Source organism: Xenopus laevis, chromosome 9_10S (genome assembly GCF_017654675.1).
Source record: "Xenopus laevis strain J_2021 chromosome 9_10S, Xenopus_laevis_v10.1, whole genome shotgun sequence".
In the NCBI taxonomy this organism is placed as follows: domain Eukaryota; kingdom Metazoa; phylum Chordata; class Amphibia; order Anura; family Pipidae; genus Xenopus; species Xenopus laevis.
Window position 1 is genome coordinate 9822639 of NC_054388.1, and position 25905 is coordinate 9848543.

The 25905-nt window shown below is 42.3% G+C and overlaps 1 protein-coding gene across 1 annotated transcript in view; it reads left to right on the forward strand.

Moving 5' to 3' along the window:
* ptpn1.S (protein tyrosine phosphatase non-receptor type 1 S homeolog) overlaps positions 1-25905 on the forward strand; it is a 40951-nt gene that overhangs the window by 13826 nt on the left and 1220 nt on the right. The window contains exons 2-8 of the mRNA XM_018238168.2: positions 8119-8209; positions 8881-8981; positions 11029-11127; positions 19443-19580; positions 20535-20744; positions 22852-23013; positions 23368-23597. Coding sequence (XP_018093657.1) covers positions 8119-8209; positions 8881-8981; positions 11029-11127; positions 19443-19580; positions 20535-20744; positions 22852-23013; positions 23368-23597 — 1031 coding nt within the window. The remainder of the gene's footprint in view (positions 1-8118; positions 8210-8880; positions 8982-11028; positions 11128-19442; positions 19581-20534; positions 20745-22851; positions 23014-23367; positions 23598-25905) is intronic.

Below are 25905 nucleotides of genomic sequence, written 5' to 3' on the forward strand. Positions count from 1 at the left end.
GTACCCCCTCTTGTAAAATATAAGGATATTATAAGTTACCGAGGAGTTTCATGACCTTCGGCCTCGTGTTTTTATACAGGTCATGGAACTCCGAGGTAACTTCTAATATCCTCATATTTTACAACTGGGGGTACTTTATCAATTATAATACACAAGTTTCAGTGAGTCATGTGACAGAAATGACATCACTACTCACCGTTTATAACTGATGACATCACTACTCACCGTTTATAAGGATATCATTTACAAGATATTCATGGCTTTTGTGTATTATATCTGTATATCTGACCATTCAGCTCTACACGTGTGTATTGAAACCAACGATCTTTCTTGGAAACATCTTTTCCAGGAAAGATACTGTCGCCTTATTCTACCTATTTACAACTGCTTTTCTGTAGGGGCCCCATTATGTACTGAGCCCAGACATTGGACTTACTATTAATAAAGCCCTATAGGATGTTCTGGAGCTCCATAGAAAAGCAACGATGATATAGTATTTAGTTTGGCTGAAAGCGATGTGGCAGCTCCTACACCCATAAACACAAAAGCGCCGCGACTATATTCATTCTTGCCTAATTAGAGTTTATTTCCCAAGCGCATGTGCCTACTTAATTGTTGACTCATTTTGTGAAATCTCGAAAATCCCCCGAATATGATTTTCGTTTCCGACGATATCACAGGGCACATGTTGTATAAATGTCCATTTCTGTATGTGCTAATCTCCATGGGCCCCGGGCCAGATCTGCTTTCCAGGAAGTCTCAAATGATTTTTTTTTCTCTTTTTGTGTTTGTGGTTTTTTCATTTTAAAATACCAAGAAATCTTTTTATTGTGGTTAAGTTCTCCGTTCCAGTAAGTGTGCAGGGTTATTGCAGCCTCGGATGCCAGAAAATGCTGCGTATTTGCAATTTTTTTGACTGGGTTATACAAAGGTGTTGAACTTTTGTGTAATTCATTGTTTTTCTATGCATCTGGGCCTTTAAGGAACAGGGCACACCCTCAGCGACAAATCTCCTCTTCTTCGGGGTGACTAATCTCCGTGAACTGCCTCGAGCTGGCTTGTATGTAAATCGACGGCGGGATGGCACTCGGAGCACTTGTTTCCCGAAGCCGCCCGAAGTGCTGGCTAGAATGTAAATCACTGGCGGGATGACACTCAGAGCACTTGCTTTCCGAAGTGCCGGCTAGAATGTAAATCTCTTGTGGGATGACATTCGGAGCACTTGTTTCCCGAAGTCGCCCGAATTGCCGGCTAGAATGTAAATCACTGGCGGGATGGCACTCTGAGCACTTGTTTTCCGAAAGGCGCCCGAAGTGCCGGCTAGAATGTATATCGCCGGCGGGGTGACACTCTGATCGCTTCGTTTTATGATCGCCTGATGTTGCCTCACGAGAAAACTTCGGGCGACTTCAGAAAACAAAGCGCATCCCGCCAGCGATTTGCATTCTAGCAGGTGGGAGGCAGTTCGGGGAGATTAATCGCCCTGAAGAAGAGGGGATTTGTCGCTGGACGACTTATCACCCCGAATCTGATCGTGTGCCCTGACCCTTAGGGAATTTATACTGTATTTATAATTAGTATTTATGAGGGCACCACTTATGTACACAGCACATTCCTTCTCTATTTGTATTTATACTTAAGGGTGGAAGTTGCTCTATTGTTTCCTTTACACATTGCACAGCACGTTCCTTCTCTGTTTATTTGTGGTTATACAGGTATGGGACCTGTTATCCAGACCTGAGTTTTCCAGATAACGGGTCTTTCTGTAATTTAGATCTTCATACCTTAAGTCTACTAGAAAATCATATAAACATTAAATAAACCCAATAGGCTGGTTTTGCTTCCAATTAGGATTATTTATATCTTAGTTGGTATCAAGTACAAGCTACTGTTTTATTATTACAGAGAAGGAAATCATCCCAACTAAGATCTAATTAATCCTTATTGGGAGAAAAAACAGCCTATTGGGTTTATTTAATGCTTTAATGATTTTTCAACTAGACTTAAGGGGTTATGAATGTGAGAAATGTAAGTTTTGTTTTTTACTATAAAATCCAAATTTTTAGTGAATAAAAAACTCAAATGTTTTATAATTAATTATACCCCGAGGATGGAAAACGTCCAAATCCGAAAATCTGCCATCTCAGACCTGCCGAGGTTGTATATAAGTTAGGGATGCACCGAATCCAGGATTCGGCCTTTTTCAGCAGGATTCGAATTTGGCCGAATCTTTCTGCCCAGCAGAACCAAATCCGAATCCTAATTTGCATGTGCAAATTAGGGACGGGGAGGAAACTAGTGTGACTTTTTGTCACAAAACAAGGAAGTTAAAACTGGTTTCCCCTTCCCACCCCTAATTTGCATATGCAAATTAGGATTCAGTTCGGTATTCGGCTGAATCTTTCGCGAAGGATTCAGGGATTCGGCCGAAACTAAAATAGTGGCTTTGGTGCATCCCTAATATGTCAATTGGAGAAGTCCCGAAGATATCCAGATCTGTGCTGAGTTTCGTGCTATTATTCGAAGATATCTTGATTTTCAGGCAAAAATAAGGAAAAATCGGATTTTTCCGGCTGGAAATCCAAAAAATTCGTACGCATCTAATTTTCGGACGATTTTCCAGAGTTTTTTCCAGAACTGGCATTTTTGGGGAAAATGTATCGATAAATAACCGAAATGAAATAAATCGTGCGGATTTGGTCAGAGTATATTTCAGAAAATAATGAGATAAATTAGCATTTTCATAATTAACCCCCCTAAAGTATGATGCTCCAAATTACACAAAGACCCCTCATCAGGTAAACCCCGGGTCTCAAGCATTCTGGATAACAGGTCCTGTACTAATTTGTATTCACTTAAAGGAGAACTAAAGCCTAACTAAAGGAGTAGGTAGAAATGTTGTCCATTTATGTTTTGAGCTTCTGTACCAGCCCAAGGCAACCACAGCCCTTTAGCAGTAAAGATCTGTCTCTCCAAAGATGCCCCAGTAGCTCCCCATCTTCTTTTCTGCTGATTCACTGCACATGCTCTGTGCTGCTGTCACTTACTGAGCTTAGGGACCCACTCACAATATACAGTACACATAGAATAGAAATGTCACAATATAAGGCTGATTAGTAATTAATACAGATAATTACTACATGGCAGCACAGAAACCAGTGCAATTAGCATCAGAATTTAATAATCAGCAAACCTGTAGCATCAGCTTATATTACAGCCAGGGAAGCTCATTTTCTGCTGGATAATTAGTGACGAACCCTAAGCTTAGCTTCTCAACAGCCAATCAGAGCCCACTGAGCATGTGAGTGTCACAGACACTTTCCAAGATGGTGACCCCCTGTGACAAGTTTGAAGTCCTGGATCATTGCTGCTATTGACAAGCTGAAACTTTAGCCTCGTGCAATAAGATCACTATATAAAATATGACATTTGTAGCCACATTCATTTTTAGCCTTTAGTTCTCCTTTAACCCCCATGTATAAACTATCCTGTGCCCCTGACTTAGTCCGATGGATAAAAACTGCCAGTTAGAATTAAGCCCAAGTAGCAGACCCCCCCCCCCCCCCACCTTGTACATTTGGACCTGAGTCAGGTATTCCGGGGAATTTCAAGGGATAAGAAGAGATAGTAACACAGCGATTGCTCTTGGTCATGTTAAATAACTGGACTCTTTTCCAAGAAGAACAAGTCATTACAAAGCAGGTGTTGCTTCTCTCTGCTGTGCTTGCACTATAAATAAGAACCGTCAAACAAGAATCATGTTTTCTACTACAAAATCTTAACCGTGTTCATAGCAAAGAAGCAGGATGTAGGTTTAAAGGAGAACTAAAACCAAACTCTCCGGGTGTAGTGTGGAATACTGAGAGCAGACAAAGGGACTTGTTTTGTACTTTACACTCGTGTTCCCACCTTTAAGTATCCACTCACAGGCTTGCAAACCATCACTATGTGGGAGTTTGTAGCTTTTTAAGAAAATGCCCTGTATCTTTTACTAGGGATGCACCAAATCCAGGATTCGGTTCGGGATTCGGCCAGGATTCGGCCTTTTTCAGCAGGATTCGGATTCGGCCGAATCCTAATTTGCATATGCAAATTAGGGGTGGGGAGGGAAATTGCGTAACTTTTTGTCAGAAAACAAGGAAGTAAAAAATGTTTTCCCCTTCCCACCCCTAATTGCATATGCAAATTAGGGTTCAGGTTCGGTATTCGGCCGAATCCTTTGTGAAGGATTCGTGGGTTCGGCCGAATCTAAAAAAGTGGATTCGGTGCATCCCTATCTTTTACATACAAAGGGACTTGTATCAATAGACTTAACACCTTGTCCAGCAGAGTCGCAAGCGGACACAAAACCGAGCCAATTCCGGCCACTATATATATATATATATATATATATATATATATATATATATATATATATATATATATATATATATATATATATATATATATATATATATATATATATATATATATATATATATATATATAGTTTATTTATATTTGTGTGCCATTGGCATATTATTTGGGAATATAAGGTATTGTAGCTGCAGCTCTTGCTGTGAGTGAGATATTGCAACAATCCTGCTGAGTTGCCGCTGTTTCCTTCCCCTTTACGTGTTGCCGCTGTAACAGTAACGCTTGAAATCTCTTGCTTCATCCTTTGACGTAGAACCAACCCGACAGATGGGGAATCCCACGTTCATTCAGTGGCAAGAACAATTTCTTCACTGCCCGGGAAACCACAGACTGAATTCCTGTCTGTACTGGGCTCCGTGTATAAAGCAATGCCATGGGCAAAGCTCCTCTTATCTACTGAACACTCAGCATTAAAGATCAGATGTTACTAGTCATAGAGTGACGCTATTTACTGTATATCAATGCTTTGTGCTACAGGGAAGCTATTATGGACTAACTCTGCACCAATCAACAGAGAATACTGCGTTTTCAATAAGAATCGCTGTTTATCTAAATTTTATTGTCTGTGGAAAGAGGTGGTCTAGGTCCCTAAAGCACCATAGTCTGTACAGAGAGATGCCATAAAACTATGGCAGCATAGGTATTCCCTGTACTAAGCACAATTCAGCAGGAACAGTCCCCTAAGTTTGCTCATAGTCTGTACAGAGAGATCCCATAAAACTATGGCAGCATAGGTATTCCCCTGTACTAAGCACAATTCAGCAGGAACAGTCCCTAAGTTTGCTCATAGTCTGTACAGAGAGATCCCATAAAACTATGGCAGCAAAGGTATTCCCTGTACTAAGCACAATTCAGCAGGAACAGTCCCCTAAATTTGCTCATAGTCTGTACAGAGAGATCCCATAAAACTATGGCAGCATAGGTATTCCCCTGTACTAAGCACAATTCAGCAGGAACAGCCCCCTAAGTTTGCTCATAGTCTGTACAGAGAGATCCCATAAAACTATGGCAGCATAGGTATTCCCCTGTACTAAGCACAATTCAGCAGGAACAGTCCCTAAGTTTGCTCATAGTCTGTACAGAGAGATCCCATAAAACTATGGCAGCATAGGTATTCCCCTGTACTAAGCACAATTCAGCAGGAACAGTCCCTAAGTTTGCTCATAGTCTGTACAGAGAGATACCATAAAACTATGGCAGCATAGGTATTCCCATGTACTAAGCATAATTCAGCAGGAACAGTCCCCTAAGTTTGCTCATAGTCTAGTACAGGGGAATACCTATGCTGCCATAGTTTTATGGGATCTCTCTGTACAGTTAGTTTAATTTGGAAGGAACCGTGTTCTGCGTTAGCTCAAAGTCTGCACAGATAGATACCCCACATACTGGATATATGTGTATAACACACACACGTACATATACAGGTATGGGACCTGATATCCAGAATGCTCAGGACCTGGAGCTTTCCGGATAATGTATCTTTCCGTAATTTGGATCTTTATACCTTACGTCTACTAGAGAATCATATAATCATGAAATAAACCCAATAGGCTGGTTTTGCCTCCAATAAGGATTAATTATATCTTAGTTTGGATGAAGTACTTGCTACTGTTTTATTACTACACAGAAAGGGGAAATCATTTTTTAAAAATTTGCACTATTTGGATAAAATGGAGTCTATGGGAGATGGCCTTTCCGTAATTCGGAGCTTTCTTCATAACAGGTATATCACTATACTGAATCCGGTTCATGATGGAGAAAGTGAAAGTACTTTTTGTCGGATGTCTCTGAATCCTCTGCCTTATGGCAGCTCCTATTAAATCTCTATATTACCCCTGCAAGGAGCAGATCCAGACATCTTAACTGCCTCTTGTGTTCGTTTCATTTTCAGCCGCACCTTTTCATCTATTGGGTCAAACAAAATCACAAAACGCTTCCTTTTAAGCAAAAATAATCAGCAGTGGCCTCGCTCGTGCCCGAAATATATGCTCTGTGCTTTTGTACCGGCCTTCATCAGGAATCAGCAAGCATCCCTCATGGCTTCCGTCACAGGCACTCTAATAATAATAATAGTAGTTCTTCTTTAGCCTGTTGAATGGGTGGTTCACCTTTGTGTTATCTTTTAGTATATTCTAGAATGGCTAATTGTAAGCAACTGCTCAATTGGTCGTCATTATTTTTATTTATTTTTTTATAGTTTGAATTATTTGCCTTTTACTTCTGACTCTTTCCAGCTTTCAAAATGGGGGTCACTGACCCTGTCTAAAAACAAATGCTCTCTAAGGCTACAAATGTATTGTTATTGCTACTTTTTATTGCTTATCTTTCTATTCAGTCCCTCTCCTATTCATATTCCAGTCTCTCATCCTGATCAATGTTTGGTTGCTAGGGTAATTAGCACCCCTAGCAACCACGCTGCTGAAATTGCAAACCTGGATAGCGGCTAAATCACTAAAACAAAACCAGAAATAACAAAAAATGATTACCAATTGCAAATTGTATCAGAATATCACTCTCTACAAAATACTTAAAAGTCAAATCAATGTCAAACCACCCCATTGATTTTATTTTGTCTGCACTGTCACTTTATAATTTTATTTTCCACTACTTTCTATACAAGATGCATCCTTTAATTAGAACAGGGAACTACCCATGCTCTATATATATATATATATATTGGGTGCCCTATATTGCGTTCGGCGGGTTTACTTACCCTTGCCAAATCTTAGAGATTTGTTGGAGGTATTAGTGATGGAGCAGCAGCACCTGTAAGTTGTGCAGTGTATAGAGATGTTGTGATGCTTATTTATTTTGTGGTTCTTGGTCTGCCCAATGTGCATACCATGAGTATGGTGCCAGGCCCAGGGAGGTTAAGGGTTAAGGCAGAACTGATCCACACACCAGTTAAAGGGGTTGTTCACCTTTAAATTAACTCTTATTATGATGTAGAGAGGGATATTCTGAGACAATTTGCAAATAGTTTTTTTTATTATTTGTGGTTTTTAGTTGTTTAACTTTTTTCTTTCAGCAGCTCTCGAGTTGGCAATTTAATCTGGTTACTAGGGTCCATATTACCCTAGCAACCATGCACTTATTCGAATAAGAGACTGAAATATGAACAGGAGAGGGTCTGAGTAGAAGGAGGACTAAAAAAAGTAGCAATAACAATAAATGTGTAGCCTTGCAGAGCATTTGGTTTTTTTTTTAGATGGGGTCGGTGACCCCAATTTGAAAGGTGGAAAGAGTCAGAAGAAAGCAAATCATTCAAAAACTATTTTAAAAAAAAAGTTTAGAAGTTTAGCTAAGAATTAGCCATTCTATTGCATGCTAGAAGTTGACGTAAAGTTGGACCGCACCTTTAAACAATAATTAGGCTTTACAGTTTGGGGTGTCGGTCTGGGTATCAAGAAGAACCAATTAAATACAGGAACCCAAATGTGGGTTTAAAATAGAAGCAGAGTAAATGTATTTGTTATGAAGATGAGCCCCTATTGCTGCCTCGGCGCTGATGAGGTTCTGCTGCTACAAACACAGACCCAACTCTATTGTTTATACATCAGAGTGTTTTACCTTTCCCCCAGTACAGACTCCATGTGGTTTTCTTAGTAACTCGTATATTTCAGCTGCTGCTTTTTCCAAGTCAACTCCTGCCAGAAGCAGCAGAATGCCGACCTTTAACTGATTCCTCTTTCTTCTATGCAGGAAATCCGAAATCAAGCCAGTGACTTTCCATGCAAAGTGGCCCGGCTACAAGAGAATAAAGCCCGCAACCGCTACAGAGACGTCAGTCCTTGTAAGTCCTCCACAACTCTTACACCCATCAATTAGGCTGCATATTGATCAGGGGCTGTTCCTGCTGAATTGTGCTTAGTACAGGGAATACCTATGCTTACATAGTTAATTGGGATCTCTCTGTACAGACTATGAGCAAACTTAGGGGACTGTTCCTGCTGAATTGTGCTTAGTACAGGGAATACCTATGCTGCCATAGTTTTATGGGATCTCTCTGTACAGACTATGAGCAAACTTAGGGGGCTGTTCCTGCTGAATTGTGCTTAGTACAGGGGAATACCTATGCTGCCATAGTTTTATGGGATCTCTCTGTACAGACTATGAGCAAACTTAGGGGAAACATTGTTGTTTAAGCTCTGAGGCTAAGTTGATACATTTATATTTCTGTCTGCAGATCAGTATGATTGATCCTTACTTAGGCTGAGAGCGCACGGGTTCTGCTGCTCAGAAGGTCGTTCCGAAAATACCTGGTTTTGCCGTTTTGGGCCGACCTGGGCAACAGAAGGGATCTGCTTCTCTCAGCCTGCAAATAAACACAGTCTCCTATGCCCTCAGCCTTAGCCTCCTGTTTGTGGATTATACCATAAAAAACATTTATTGTTGGTAAATACAGTCATACCCTGTGGCTCATTGTTCCTTTCATTCTGTTCCTTTGTGTTCTCTCTATTCCAGTTGACCACAGTCGAATAAAGCTGCACCGGGAGGACAATGACTATATTAACGCCAGTCTTATCAAGATGGAAGAGGCACAAAGGAGCTACATTCTTACCCAGGTGAATATATGCACCTAATCCCTTATAATACATGAGTGATACCCATAGTTCCCTGTATAACTCAGCCTGCAGCCTTGTGCCTTTATATGGTCACAGAACAACCCCTCAGTGACTTCTAATATCCTTATCATTTACAGTAGGAGGTACATTATCCCTTATAATACATGAGTGATACTCAGAGTTCCCTGTATAACTCAGCCTGCAGCCTTGTACCTTTATATGGTCACAGAACAACCCCTCAGTGACTTCTAATATCCTTATCATTTACAGTAGGGGGTACATTATCCCTTATAATGCACGAGTGATACTCAGAGTTCCCTGTATAACTCAGCCTGCAGCCTTGTGCCTTTATATGGTCACAGAACAAACCCTCAGTGACTTCTAATATCCTTATCATTTACAGTAGGAGGTACATTATCCCTTATAATACATGAGTGATACTCAGAGTTCCCTGTATAACTCAGCCTGCAGCCTTGTGCCTTTATATGGTCACAGAACAACCCCTCAGTGACTTCTAATATCCTTATCATTTACAGTAAGGGGGTACATTATCCCTTATAATACATGAGTGATACTCAGAGTTCCCTGTATAACTCAGCCTGCAGCCTTGTGCCTTTATATGGTCACACAGAACAACCCCTCAGTGACTTCTAATATCCTTATCATTTACAGTAGGGGGTACATTATCCCTTATAATGCACGAGTGATACTCAGAGTTCCCTGTATAACTCAGCCTGCAGCCTTGTGCCTTTATATGGTCACAGAACAAACCCTCAGTGACTTCTAATATCCTTATCATTTACAGTAGGGGGTACATTATCCCTTATAATACATGAGTGATAGTCAGAGTTCCCTGTATAACTCAGCCTGCAGCCTTGTGCCTTTATATGGTCACAGAAGCCCTCAGTGACTTCTAATATCCTTATCATTTACAGTAGGGGGTACATTATCCCTTATAATACACGAGTGATACTCAGAGTTCCCTGTATAACTCCGCCTGCAGCCTTGTGCCTTTATATGGTCACAGAAGCCCTCAGTGACTTCTTATATCCTTATCATTTACAGTAGGGGGTACATTATTCCTTCACCCCCCACGATTATGATCACCAAGGAATTACCTTCCTGCTTCCTCCTTCTTTGTGTGGGTGTGCTTGTACAGTAGAGTGAAAAGCCAACATTAAACAAAAAAAAAGGCCTTTTTATACTGTTGCACAGGCTTCGGCCCAGGAGAAGTGGAAGAAGAGCATCGCGCCATTGAGCTCGCTGAGCAGTACCTGGGCCAGTGCAGTTTTACACTAAAGGAACAGTAACACCCAAAGTGTTTTAAAAGAATGACAATATAATGTAGTGTTGTCCTGCACTGGTAAAACTTGTATTTTTGCTCAGAAACACTACTATAGTTTATATAAACAAGCTGCTGTGTAGCCATGGGGGCAGCCATTCAAGCACAGGATACACAGTAGATAACAGATAAGTACTACTATAGTTTATATAAACAAGCTGCTGTGTAGCCATGGGGGCAGCCATTCAAGCACAGGATACACAGTAGATAACAGATAAGTACTACTATAGTTTATATAAACAAGCTGCTGTGTAGCCACAGGGGCAGCCATTCAAGCACAGGATACACAGTAGATAACAGATAAGTACTACTATAGTTTATATAAACAAGCTGCTGTGTAGCCATGGGGGCAGCCATTCAAGCACAGGATACACAGTAGATAACAGATAAGTACTACTATAGTTTATATAAACAAGCTGCTGTGTAGCCGCAGGGGCAGCCATTCAAGCACAGGATACACAGTAGATAACAGATAAGTACTACTATAGTTTATATAAACAAACTGCTGTGTAGCCATGGAGACAGCCATTCAAGGACAGGATACACAGTAGATACCAGATAAGTTCTGAAAAATCCCATTGTATACTACAGAGCTTATCTGTTAACTGCTGTGGATCCTGTGCCTTTTTTACTTTTTCAGCTTTGAATGACTTCCCCCATAAACATGAATTTGTGTTATTTGTGTGTGTTCTCTCTTCTATTCAGGGGCCTTTGCCAAATACCTGTGGTCATTTCTGGGAGATGGTTTGGGAACAGAAGAGCATAGGAGTGGTGATGCTCAACAGAGTCATTGAAAAGGGATCAGTAAGTATTTTCAAATTCAACCTTTTCTATTTGTCCTGAGCCCAGACTTGTTTCATCTTTAATGTCATACAGTGTAACTGCCAGCCCATCCCAAGTGCCAACATGAAATACACACTCTTATTGGCTTCAGGCTGCATGCGATTACATGTGGTTTTTGATGCGGAAGTACAGGTATGGGATTTGTTATCCAGAAACCCATTATCCAGAAAGATCCGAATTACGGATCTGGCTGTCGCTTATATACAGGTATGGGACCTGTTATCCAGAATGCTCGGGACCTGGGGTTTTTCCAGATAACGGATAATTCTGTAATATTTCTGTAATTTCATGCCTTAAGTCTACTAGAAATTCATTTAAACATTAAATAAAGCCAATAGGCTGGTTTTGCTTCCAATAAGGATTAATTATATCTTAGTTGGGATCAAGTAAAAGCGACTTGTTTTATTATTACAGAGAAAAATCATTTTTAAAAAATTTGGATTATTTGGATAAAATGGAATCTATGGGATTTTCGGATCTTTCTGGATATCGGGATAAGGGATCCTATACCTGTACTCCAAAACCAGCCTATTGGGTTAATATAATGTTTACATGATTTTCTAGTAGACTTAAAGGACCAGTAACATTAATTTTTTTTTAAAAAAAAAAATCGTTTGTATACTACGAAAAAAATCCCACCAACGATATTAAACTTTAAAATCACAAAAGTCTTTAGTAAGAAATAACTCACCGAATCTCCGCTTCAGAAAAGGAGACGATCCATCGTGTGGTGCTCGATTTCTCCTCCCTGGCTATCCCCTATAAGGAATGCAGGGAGGAGAAATCAAGCGATCACCCAATCGCCTTTTCTGAAGCGGAGATTCGGTATTTTTTTGGCTACTTTGACCATCGAATTCACTACATCGGCTGCTTTTACTTTCCATGCATATAAATTGGACAAGGACTGTTATGATTCTAACTAAACTGCCCATAATCTATGTGTGCCGTATGTGCTTCAGCAGAGGATTATATGGGGCTACACACAGTACAGTCCTGCAGCGGGTCAGGTACCCGCAAAAAAAGCAGCACCCTGCGGAATGAGGGGCGGATTTTCAGGTGCGGGTTGCGGGTCTCATCTAAATTTCTTATCTTACGTAATACTGACTATATTTTACTCCCATCCCAAACCACTTTTGATGGTTCCACTTCCGGTTTGCAGCACAATCACTTCCTGTTTGATGGTGGTCGGCGGGTTGTGGGTCGGGTTGCGGGTCCAAGTTGGGTAGCGGATCAAAGTGGGTAAATATGTGGGTTGTAGTTCGGGTCACGGGGTCGGGTCCTGGTCTTAGAAATTGGTTCCGCGCAGGACTCTAACACACAGTCTTATGGGTCTTTTGCGCCAAACCTTTATCAAAAAAGCTTTCCATACACTGTAAGATTTTGCCGAATGAACATATGTGCGGCCTGCGATTGGATCATATGTAGGGACCTATTCCATAAGGACTCCATTAATGAGTCGATGGGGTCGTCGTTGGATGGGAAAATCAAAAGTCCTCTCTGTGGACCCCATGCACAAGCCAATAAGTAGGGATGCATCAAATCCACTGTTTTGGATTCGGCCGAACCCCCGAATCCTTTGCGAAAGATTCGGCCGAATACCGACCCACAGGTGAAAACATTTTTTTACTTCCTTGTTTTGTGACAAAAAGTCACGCGATTTCCCCACCCCTAATTTGCATATGCAAAATAAGTTTCCGATTCAGTTCAGCCGGGCAGAAGGATTCGGCCGAATCCGTATCCTGCTCAAAAGAGGGATTTTACTTACTGAAAAATCTTTTTCTAGCTGGCCCGAACTGTCAGTGCAGAACGCCTGGGTTAAGTATCCACCTCCGGAGGCAGGACAGAAGAATAGAAAAAACTTCAGCTCCACCCTCCCTATATATAGCCATGCTCCTCCTGTATCCTGCAGTTTCGTTGGTCAGCTTAGTTAGGAATAAACAGAGGAGATGCATGCAACATACAATAACATACACAACTGAACGTGATAACGTATCAATAGAAAAACTACACCAGAACTATGCACTCGTGTAACATTAACAGAAGGGTGGGGCTAACTGCACTGACAGTTCGGGCCAGCTAGAAAAAGATTTTTCGGTAAGTAAAATCCCTCTTTCTCTAGACTGGCCCTCCCTGTCAGTGCAGAACGCCTGGGGACGTTCAAAAGCTGTCCCATAACTAGGGCGGGAAAAAAAATCACTACTGCTGTACTGCAGCCTGTAAAACTTTTCTACCAAAGGCTGCAGGTGCAGAATGAGACATGTAGTCCTTAAAATTTAGCAAAAGTGGACAATGAGGCCCAAGTGGCTGCTTTACAAATTTGTTCCGGGGAAGCTGAATTATACAGAGCCCAGGAAGTACTCACAGCTCTAGTAGAATGAGCTCTAACTCGAAATGGTCTAGGTCTGTTACTAAGATCATATGCACAATTTATGGTCTCCACTAGCCATCTAGCTATAGTGCGTTTCGTGGTCGGAGATCCTTTGTTGACCCCATGAGTGACTAGAAAACTATCTGTCTTCCTATATGCCTTTGATCTGTCTAAGTAGTATCGAATCGCCCTAACAACGTCCAACTTGTGCAGGGCTTTCTCTTTGGCATTAGCTGGGTTAGGGCAAAGGGATGGTAAATTAATTTCTTCATTAATATGGAAAGCAGATACCACCTTTGGAGTGAATGTAGGGATCGTCCTGAACACTGCCCTATCCTGATGCAAGATTAACCATGGTTCTTGTGTTTTGATGCCAAAATGTCTATGTCTGGTCGGCCCCATCGGGATGTGACTACCTCGAACACCTCTGGGTGTAGGGCCCACTCTCCCTGGTCTAAGCGTTGGCGGCTGAGGTAGTCTGCTTCCCAGTTGAGAACTCCCGGAATGAAGACCGCTGATATGGCTGGAACATTCAGTTCCGCCCACGTGAGTATGTGAGATATCTCGCGCATGGCTCTGTCGCTGCGTGTGCCCCCTTGTTTGTTTAGGTAGGCCACGGCCGTGGCATTGTCTGATTGTATCCTGAGAGGGAGGCCACGCAGCTCGTTTGACCAATGTCGGACAGCATTCCTGATCGCTCTTATTTCTAGCACATTTATTGGGAGGGCGGCCTCCCTTGGAGACCAGACACCTTGGCAATTGTGGGGTGGGAGAGTTGCTCCCCAGCCCTTGAGGCTGGCATCGGTGGTCACTACTGTCCATTGGTGTAAGACCCAGGATCTCCCCTTGCTGAGGGTCTGAGGTGATGTCCACCATCGTAAGGACTGTCTGACAGGACTGGTCACAGGAATCTGCTGTGTGAGATCGAAGTGATCTTTGTTCCAACAGCGGAGGAAATTATTTTAGAACTCCCTCATGTGGAATCTGCCGAAAGGAAGTGCTTCCAAGGCTGCTACCATGTACCCCAACAATGTCAGGCAACACTTTGACGTGATCGTCTGCTGACAGCAGACTTGTTGTGCAGTGGAAATGATGGTATGGATCTTCTCCTCCGTGAGAGAGATTGTCTGTGACGAGGAGTCCAGCCACATCCCCAAAAATTGAATGCGTTGTGTTGGAATGAGCTGGCTCTTTGTCTGATGTATGAGCCAACCGTGTTGCTGGAGTACGCTGACACATAGAAGAGTGTCCTTCTGACTTTGTTCGTATGACGTGGAGCGGATGAGAAGATCGTCTAGGTACGCGGTAAGTGTAATCCCCATGCGCCTGAGGTGTGCCACGAGGGGACTGAGTATTTTGGTGAACACCCTTGGTGCTGTGCACAGTCCGAATGGAAGTGCCCTGAACTGGTAATGGTCTTCTAGGATCGTGAATCTTAAATATTGTTGAGATTGTTCCCTGATGGGGATGTGTAAGTAGGCGTCTCGAAGGTCTATTTTTGTCATGTAACAGTTTGCTGTCATTGACATCAGAACTGAACGAATTGATTCCATGCGGAATTTTTGCTTGTGTACGAAAATGTTGAGAGGTTTCAAATTGAGGACTGGTCGGAAAGTTCCTTCTTTTTTTGTGACCAGAAACAAATTGGAGTAAAAACCTTTGAACCTCTCTGGAGGAGGAATTTTGGTGATGACTCCTTGATCGAGTAAGTCTGTGACGACAGAGATGAGAGCCCGCAGTTTGTGTTGGTTTCTTGGAATGGTGGACCGTTTGAATGAGTGAGGAGGGAGGTCGTTGAATGGAATGCGATAGCCTTCTTTGAAGATAGTTAGTACCCAACTGTCCTGAGTGTGAGTTTGCCAGATTGGTAAGAACGTTTGAAGGCGACCTCCTACCCCTCCTGTGCGAGTGGTGTGTGAGTCAGGTGGAAGTTGGTTTTGGGGGACCTGGCTTTCTGGTCTGCCTGGATTGGTTGGACCAGGATGGTCTGCCTTTTTTGGATTCTCCACTGGTTTGGTTGGGGCGAAACGAAGTGTTTCTAAAGGGGCGAAAGGAGCGACTGTGGGACCCCCATTGCCTATTGTATGGTCTACCTTGTTGGTCAGGCCTAGGTCTTTTCCCAGATGGTAGGAAAGTGCTCTTCCCTCCCGTAACCTCCGTTATGATCTGCTTGAGATCCAGTCCAAAAAGTGTATCCCCCGTGAAATGTAGATTAAGTAATTTAGTTTTGGATGCTGTGTCACCAGACCAATGGCGCAACCACAGGGCCCTCCTGGCAACAACATTGTCCATGCTGGCCTTGGCTGCTAGTTTCACTGTATCCATTGCAGCGTCGGACAAAAAAGCTAGTGCTGAACTGATACGAAATAGTTCTTCCTGTAGTTCCTCCTGCGATTTGGGAGTTTTGAGCAGTTCCTGACACCAGAACCTAGATGTGCGTGCTAGTCCTGCTGCCGCTATTGCTGGTCGAAGCATTGCGGTAGAATGTGTGAAGCCCTTCCTCAAGGAGACCTCCATTTTTTTATCCATGGGTTCCTTAAATGCAGCTTCCTCAGTTGGAAGTGTGGTATTTCTGGAGAGGCGAGCAATAGCAGAATCTACCTTGGGAGCTTTGTCCCAAAGTTTCTGTTGTTCTTCTGGTATGGGATAAGTACTTTGGAACCTCTGAGTTAGTGAAAAACGGTGACCTGGTCTTGACCATTCATTTTCGATGACTTGAGACACGGATTTAAACACAGGGAAAGCTCTCGACTTCTGAGGCTGAACACCCAAAACTTTGTTCGCTTTTGATGCGGTGGTCGTCTCATCTTTAATTTCAAGTGTGGCTAACATTTCACGTAACAGACGCTTAGCTATGTCTGGGCCTGCGATAGAGCGGTACTGATGTTCTGAGTCTGAGTCATCGGATGATCTTTCACTAATCGAAAGCTCTCCCAGTTCTGGTTCGCTATCTTGGTCAGTGTTCTCATGTGACTCTGATGAGTCAGTGTCTAGAGATAATTGTGCTTTGCGTTTCTTACTAGGGATAGAAGTCTGACTGATGGATGATTGGATAGTAGATTTAATCCAGTCAAATAGCTCCTCTAACTGAGGAGGTTTGGAGGATGTGGAAGGATTTGCTGACGTGGAGGGATTTGGAGCTTGTGCTTGATCTATATGAGGACTATCTTGTATATCTTGAGACAGTATTTGTGGAGATAATGTTGGAGCCGAAAGTGGTGGTTGTAAACAATCCAAGCATGTACCTTGTTCCCCTTTTCGTAATGTATGTTTGCAGACTTTGCATTTTCTGCTTTGGGTGTGAGCTCTCCGCTCAGTAGGCTTTCTAGTTTTAGGTGTTGCTGTACTGGACATGTCCTTTCTAATGTCCTCAAGCGCTGTATTTATATCCATTTTAAGGTATTAGTGTTATCTGTATGAGAAAAACAAAAACTACTTAGTGACTGAAACTAAGTATCATGAAAAATATACGTGGTCACCTAGCGCTGTTATGCCGTATAATGACCCAAGTATCCCCTCCAGATCCAGCCTAGTATGCCCAAAACAGTGAAGGCCTGTGCCCTAGTATAACATTTATACATAGAGGCCTGAGATAAGGGAAAACACAAACGGTTAATCCGAGGGTGAGATGGGTTATTTACCCCTCATTTCCTCCTAATGCCCCCGTTAGTTATCAGTAGCGCTCTTAATAGAGCCTCTAACCTGAATATTCGCCTGAATGTGGCCCAAAGTGATCCGCTGCTGTGATCAGCGCGCCCAGTGAATCCAAGATGGCGACCGCGTCTGCTGCGCAAGACGCCTTGGCGCCAATTACGATCCGGAAGTGCGGCTGCGGTGTACGCGCCTGCTATTCCGGTAAGACTCGTGGGGACTTAGAGTTTATGGTGCGGTCCCAAGTTTTGTGCTGTGCACAGTCCGTGAGGTGTGCAGTATTCAGTGCGCCCTTCTCTGCCTACAGTGCCCCTGATGCAGGCAGACAGTATTCATCTCTGAGAGATTTGACTGCGCCTGAATGCACCAGCCTACTCACTGCTGTTAGAGTAGTTTGTGGTTATCTGGAACTGTCTATGGACAGAATTACCCTTCTTGCCTGAGAAATACAATCAGAAAACAAAAACAAAACAAAAAAAAAACAAAAAAAAAACCACTGTCCTAACCTCCAGCAGGACAGAAGAAAAAACTGCAGGATACAGGAGGAGCATGGCTATATATAGGGAGGGTGGAGCTGAAGTTTTTTCTATTCTTCTGTCCTGCCTCCGGAGGTGGATACTTAACCCAGGCGTTCTGCACTGACAGGGAGGGCCAGTCTAGAGAAAAGGGCGAATCCTGGATTCGGTGCATCCCTACCAATAAGCCCCATCTCGGACGTTAGTTGTCGATGAGTCCATATAAATTCCATAGATATTCAGCTGCAGAAACGTTTCCCTCTGCATTGATCAGACATCCCCAATCATTCCAGCTGTGTGTTCACAACTTTATCTCTCACCAGTCCCTGCTTTCTCCTTGGTTTCACAAGTGAATCGTTTTTGTGACCTCCAACATCTGTGGGTCACTGCTCAGGCATGTTTGCTGTGATGTAAGCGCGAGTGTGATGTTATGTACAGAGCAATGACAGGCTCCAGTAATTCTTTTCCAGCTGGAAAGCTAAAGAAGAGCCTCACTCGTTCCCCGAGGGTCTGATCACTAAGGCTCCTCAATCAGCAGCAGCGGAAAATTCACAGTGGCTCTAATTGAAAACTCTGTCACTTCTTCAAGCAAAGTTGTCTTTGTGGAATAGCATTGTGCCGGCCTCAGATTAGTCCAGTTCATTTGCTTCCATGTAATAATAATGTTCATTTATCATTATGCTTCATACGCTCCGGCTCCTCTTAGCTCATAACAAGGTTACAGATATATAGAAACATTGGGGTAACAGTCACCCTGCTATAGTTCCAGGGGTACCCAGGGCACAAATAAGCACTCACCCCAAATCTCCCCCTAACTGGCCTTCAGATTGGGCCCCCTTAGCTCATAACAAGGTTACAGATATATAGAAACATTGGGGTAACAGTCACCCTGCTATAGTTCCAGGGGTACCCAAGGTACAAATAAACACACACCCCAAATCTCCCCCTAACTGGCCTTCAGGCTGGGCCCCCTTAGCTCATAACAAGGTTACAGATATATAGAAACATTGGGGTAACAGTCACCCTGCTATAGTTCCAGGGGTACCCAGGGCACAAATAAGCACTCACCCCAAATCTCCCCCTAACTGGCCTTCAGATTGGGCCCCCTTAGCTCATAACAAGGTTACAGATATATAGAAACATTGGGGTAACAGTCACCCTGCTATAGTTCCAGGGGTACCCAAGGTACAAATAAACACACACCCCAAATCTCCCCCTAACTGGCCTTCAGGCTGGGCCCCCTTAGCTCATAACAAGATAACAGATATATAGAAACATTGGGGTAACCAGCCAAATCGTTTTCTGTTCCCAAACAAAAAAGAAAATACTTTTCTGCAGACGCTAAAGTGGCAACCCCACTGCACTGCTGCGGCTGAATTAGATTAACATTATATTAACAAATATATATATATATTTATATATTTTTATATATATATATATATATATATATATATATATATATATATATATATATATATATATATATATATATATATATATATATATATATATATATATATACATATATATATATATATATATACATATATATATACATATACATATATATATATATATACACATATACATACTTGTATTAATTAGTAAAGATCACATATACCTCCCAGCAGTGTGTTCTATGCATTGGGGTTTCTTTAGCAGATCTAATATACTAATAATTCCCTGTGTTTGGTACATAGTCCAGTCCCTGGTCACTCAGTGGTTTGGTTTTGTCTCCGCAGATCAAGTGCGCTCAGTACTGGCCAAAGAAAGAAGACAACTCCATGGTGTTCGACGACTCAGACTTGAAGTTAACGTTACTCTCAGAAGACATCAAATCCTATTACACAATACGACAACTCAGGCTGGAAAATCTCAGTGTAAGTCGGGCCCTTTTACACGCACTCCGCATTGTCTGCTTCTGGGAAAGGCTCCGATGAGCTCATCTTGAGATTTCCAGCTCGCTCTTATTGATGGGCTGCAATAAATAGAATATCTGCTTAGTCATGTACTTTGCACAGAGCAGCAGTCACAGTAGAGCTAAGGGGTCGGTCTTTAATCGGGTATACCGAGTTATTTTTCCAAGACCAATTAGCGATCACCTCCAATTTACAATCCCATTGAATGTTGTTTGTACAAACTGTTACATTAGGGCACAGACACGCTGCTATTTCGGGAGATATCTCCCCGAACTGCCTTCCCGCCAGTTAGAATGTAAATTGCCGGCGGGATGGCACTTGGAGCGCTTCGTTTGCTGAAGTTGCCTCGCGAGGAAACTTCAAGCGACTTCGGAAAGCCGCAGCGACCCGAGTGCCATCCCGCCGGCTTCGAATGAGGGTCACTGACCCCATTTAGAAACAACTGCTCTTTAAGCGTCAGGGCACACGCTCAGATTTGTGGAGATTAGTCGCCCAGCGACATCTCCTCTTCTTCGGGGCGACTAATCTCCCCGAACTGTAGTCTGTAGTCGCCTGAAGTTTCCTTTTGAGGCAACTTCGGAAAACGAAGCGATCCGAGTGCCATCCCGCCAGAGATTTACATTCTAGCCAGAGGGAAGGCAGTTCATGGACATTAGACGCACGAAGAAGAAGCGATTTGTTGCTTGTTGACTAATCTCCTAAAATAGCAGCACGTTAAAGGGAAAAATAATGCTTAAATTCTGACAATCTTGATCTGCTCTATTAATACGTTGCTGATTTAAACCAATTTCAGCAGCACTAACCCCATCAATCCTGAAAGTTTTCTGAAAAAGTCACGAGCTGCCAAAATAATAAACCGGGATTATGTCTGGTCTGTATACGTTTCACACCGATTGTTCTCTCGACTCTCTGCAGACACAAGAAACCCGTGAAATCCTGCACTTTCATTACACCACGTGGCCTGATTTCGGAGTCCCCGAGTCGCCCGCATCATTCCTTAACTTCCTGCTTAAAGTCAGAGAATCCGGCTCCCTCAACCCCGAACATGGACCCATCGTGGTGCACTGCAGCGCTGGTATCGGCAGATCTGGTACATTCTGTTTGGCAGATACTTGTTTACTTTTGGTGAGTTTAAAAGAGAACTAAACCCTAAAAATAAATAGGGCGAAAACTGCCATATTTTATATAGTGAACTTATTGCACGAGGCTAAAGTTTCAGCTTGTCAATAGCAGCAATGATCCAGGACTTCAAACTTGTCACAGGGGGTCACCATCTTGGAAAGTGTCTGTGACACTCACATGCTCAGTGGGCTCTGATTGGCTGTTGAGAAGCGAAGCTTAGGGCTCGTCACTAATTATCCAGCAGAAAATGAGCTTCCCTGGCTGTAATATAAGCTGATGCTACAGGTTTGCTGATTATTAAATTCTGATGCTAATTGCACTGGTTTCTGTGCTGCCATGTAGTAATTATGTGTATTAATTACTAATCAGCCTTATATTGTGACATTTCTATTCTATGTGTACTGTATATTGTGAGTGGGTCCCTAAGCTCAGTAAGTGACAGCAGCACAGAGCATGTGCAGTGAATCAGCAGAAAAGAAGATGGGGAGCTACTGGGGCATCTTTGGAGACACAGATCTTTACTGCTAAAGGGCTGTGGTTGCCTTGGGCTGGTACAGAAGCACAAAACATTTCTAGCCTACCTCTTCCGTGTCCTTTAAAGGGGTTTATTTTAATGCTGTGCCCACACCCAGTGTAAGGCAATCATATATCTGCAGGACGCTGCTCCCACCAATCAGATGTGTGGGCTCTTTGTGTTAAAGGGGTTGTTCATCTTTAGGGCAGAGACACACGGGCAGATTCGGGGAGATGTCACACGGCGACCAATCACCTTTTCTTCTCCCAAATCTCCTCTTCTTCGTGGTGACTTATCTCCCCAAACTGCCTTCCCACTGGCTAGAATGAAAATCGCCGACAGGATGGCTCTGAGCACTTCGTTTTCCAAAGTCGCCCAAAGTTTCCTCGTAAGGCAACGTTGGAAAACGAAGCGTTCTGAGTACCATCCTGCTGGCGTTTTCATTCTAGCCAGTGGGAAGGCAGTTTGTGGAGATAAGTCACCACGAAGAAGAGGAGATTTGTGGCCGGGAGACTAATCTCCCCGCAGTCGCCCGAAGTTTCCTTGTGAAGCAACTCCGGACGACTTCAGAAAACGAAGCGCTCCGAGTGCCAACCCTCCCATCGATTTTCATTCTAGCCGGTGGGAAGGCAGTTTGGGGAGATTAGTTGTCCGAGGAGATTTGTCACTGTGTAACTAATCTCCCCGAATCTGCCCGTGTGTCTCTGCCCTTGAATTAACTTTTAGTAGGATGTAGAGAGAGATATTCTGAGACAATTGGTTTTAATTTTTTAATTTTTGTGGTTTTATAATTATTTAGCTTTTTTACACGCGCGCACGCACGCACACACACACACACACTGTGTGTGTATATTGTGTGTGTGTCTATATATATATATATGTATGTATGTGTATATATCTATATCTAATAATATATATAATAATCTAATCTAATATATATATATATATAATATATAATCATTGGATAAGGACCCGCACTCCAATGTTTCGTGCAAAAAAGGTTTTTATTTTAACTTGTGCATCCAACGTTTCGGCCCATGCCTGGGCCTTTATCAAGGATCATCCTTGATAAAGGCCCAGGCATGGGCCGAAACGTTGGATGCACAAGTTAAAATAAAAACCTTTTTTCACGAAACATTGGAGTGCGGGTCCTTATCCAATGATTGTATGCTGAAGCTTTGACCCAGCACCCACAGTATCTCCAAGACTGGATCAGAGTGCGAGTGTTTATATATATATATATATATATATATATATATATATATATATATATAGTATGTATGTATGTATGTATGTATGTATGTATGTATGTATGTGTATATATATATATATGTATATATATATATGTATATGTATATATATATGTATATGTATATATATATGTATATGTATATATATATGTATATGTATATATATATGTATATGTATATATATATGTATATGTATATGTATATATATATATATATATATATGTATATATATATATATATATATATATATATATATATATATATATATATATATATATATATATATATATATATATATATATATATATATATATATGTAATGTGTGTATATTTATTTGTGTAACAGATGGACAAAAGAAAAGACCCATCTTCGGTGGATATTAAACAAGTTCTCCTAGAAATGCGGAATTACCGAATGGGACTCATACAGACGGCCGACCAATTGCGTTTCTCGTATCTCGCTGTCACCGAGGGGGCAAAGTTCATAATGGGAGATTCTTCCGTGCAGGTAGGGGCTTGTCACAGGTAATAAAACTAAAATCCCTAGCAATTTCCTCAGGCCGGTTCTTATTCTAGTCAAAGGGAACATTTTGGTTTCTGTGTGTGATGGTTGGACGTAGTGGGATGAGCGAATTTGACCCATATCGATTCGCCGAAATGCATTCTATAGACGATAAATTTTCTTTGACGCACAACATTTTTTTTTCTGCCATTGGAGTCTATGGGGTCATTTTCGCAGCGAAACTTGCAGAAAAAATTCGCTCATCCCTGAAGATGACTGGGAAGATCATAGGCAATTTGTTTATATCAGTTCCCATTGTTATATATAAACCCCACATAATGCTCCTTATTTCTCTGCAAGGAACAATGGAAGGAGCTTTCCAATGAAGACTTGGATCCTCCACCTGAACACACACCCCCTCCCCCCAGGCCCCCAAAACGGACCACTGAGATGCCCAACGGCAAAGTCTACGAGCAGTCGAAATTCTTCCCACAACAAATAGTAGAGGAAGTGATCAGACGCGCGGTCAGCGTAGTAGAAGAGTCTGCACCCGACGGCACAATGTCATCTCCTCCGCAACCTGCAGAAAGGTATTCACTTCAGTCACGTGATCAGTCACATGTCCAGGTGCAGAGCGTGTTATAACTTGCCTCTGTCTATATGTTACGATGGACAATGTTTCTTTGCAAAATGCTGCTGTGTTGGAAAAACAATCTTTCCTCCAGCTCATTGGTGGTGAGAACATGTTGGATCCTGCACAGAAATGTTCCTTCTCAGAATCATTATTTGACATCAAGTACTAGTAGGGTTGCCACCTTTTCCAAAAGGTTTTATCGACTGGTAGGCGGGCGGGAAAAAAAGATACGTTCTAAGCGAATTGAGGGAGGGCCAAGGGCTTTTTTTAAGGGTATTACAAATTTACCGGCAACCGGTAAATTTGTAATACCGGCCTTGGCAGATTTTTTACCAGCTAGGCCGGTATAATACCGGCCGGGTGGCAACCCTAAGTACTAGTGAGAAGTCACTCCCCACGTATGTGAACTCATGGCGTTTAGCTCATTCCTGCTTCAGGAATTCTGATAATTTACAGTGTAAACTAGGGATGCACCGAATCCAGGATTTGGCCGAATCCTTCTGCCCAGCAGAACTGAACCCGAATTTGCATATGCAAATTAGGGGCGGAGAGGGAAACCGCGTCACTTTTTGTAAAAAATGTTTCCCCTTCCCACACCTAATTTGCATATGCAAATTAAGATTTGGTTCGGTATTCAGCCGAATCTTTTGAGAAGGATTCAGGGGTTCAGCCGAATCCAAAAAAGTGGATTCAATGCATCCCTAGTGTAAACATCACATTCTGCTCCTGTGTCTCATGTTCTGAGCGAGGTGCAGTGATCTGGGTCTCACCCCTGAGAGGTTCCCATTGCTTGTTGGAACATTATTGGTGGGAGTTGCTTCCAATTATCTTCCAGACGGATACTGATGTGGGGGGGAACAGATCTGGCTCAAAATTGGGGTTCCAGAATCATCCCACTGGGTTCATTTGGGTAGAGGTTAGAGCTCTGTGCAGTCAGGTTCTTCTATTCCCATCTGAGCAATCCCAGGAGCTGGCTCTGTGCCTGGCTAGGGTTGCTACCTTTTTGGAAAAAAAAATACTTTTTATGGTTTTTCCCTATAAATAACATTGGCATCAAGCAACATTTTTTCGGGCCAGATGGCAACCCTATGCATGGGGCATTATTGTGCTGAAACAGGAAAGGACCTTCTCCAAACTGTTCCTCAAAATAGGAAGCGTGGAATTGTCATTGTATGATCTAGTGGCACCGGCTGCATCAAAGATGGATGTTGCTTAATAATTAACTTATTCCAATAATTAGAAGGGCCATGCAGAGTCAGTAGGATAATAACCTTCAGTAGATTACGTACATTTTTAAAAAATAAAATGCTAACTGAATTTAAATGGGACAAAATATGAAACAACTTAAAGGAGAACTAAACCTTAAAAATGAATGCGGCTAAAAATTATATATTTTATATAGTGAACTTATTGCACGAGGCTAAAGTTTGAGCTTGTCAATAGCAGCAATGATCCAGGACTTCAAACTTGTCACAGGGGGTCACCATCTTGGAAAGTGTCTGTGACACTCACATGCTCAGTGGGCTCTGATTGGCTGTTGAGAAGCTAAGCTTAGGGGTCGTCACTAATTATCCAGCAGAAAATGAGCTTCCCTGGCTGTAATATAAACTGATGCTACAGGTTTGCTGATTATTAAATTCTGATGCTAATTGCACTGGTTTCTGTGCTGCCATGTAGTAATTATCTGTATTAATTACCAATCAGCCTTATATTGTGACATTTCTATTCTATGTGTACTGTATATTGTGAGTGGGTCCCTAAGCTCAGTAAGTGACAGCAGCACAGAGCATGTGCAGTGAATCAGCAGAAAAGAAGATGGGGAGCTACTGGGGCATCTTTGGAGACACAGATCTTTACTGCTAAAGGGCTGTGGTTGCCTTGGGCTGGTACAGAAGCACAAAACATCATGTACAACATTTCTACCTACTTCTTTAGTTAAGTTTTACTTCTCCTTTAAGGAAAATCTTTCTGTGTTCTTTATGCTCTAGAGCAGTGATCCCCAACCAGTGGCTCATGAGTAACATGTTGCTCCCCAACCCCTTGGATGTTGCTCTCATTGGCCCCAAAGCAGGTGCTTATTTTTGAATTCCAGGCTTGGAGGCAAGTTTTGGTGCATAAAAACCAGATGTACTGCCAAACAGAGACTCCTATAGGCTGCCAGTCCATATAGTGGCTACCAAATAGCCAATCACAGCCCTTATTTGGCACCTCCAGGAACTTTTTTTTCAAGCTTGTGTTGCTCCCCAACTCTTGTTATATTTGTA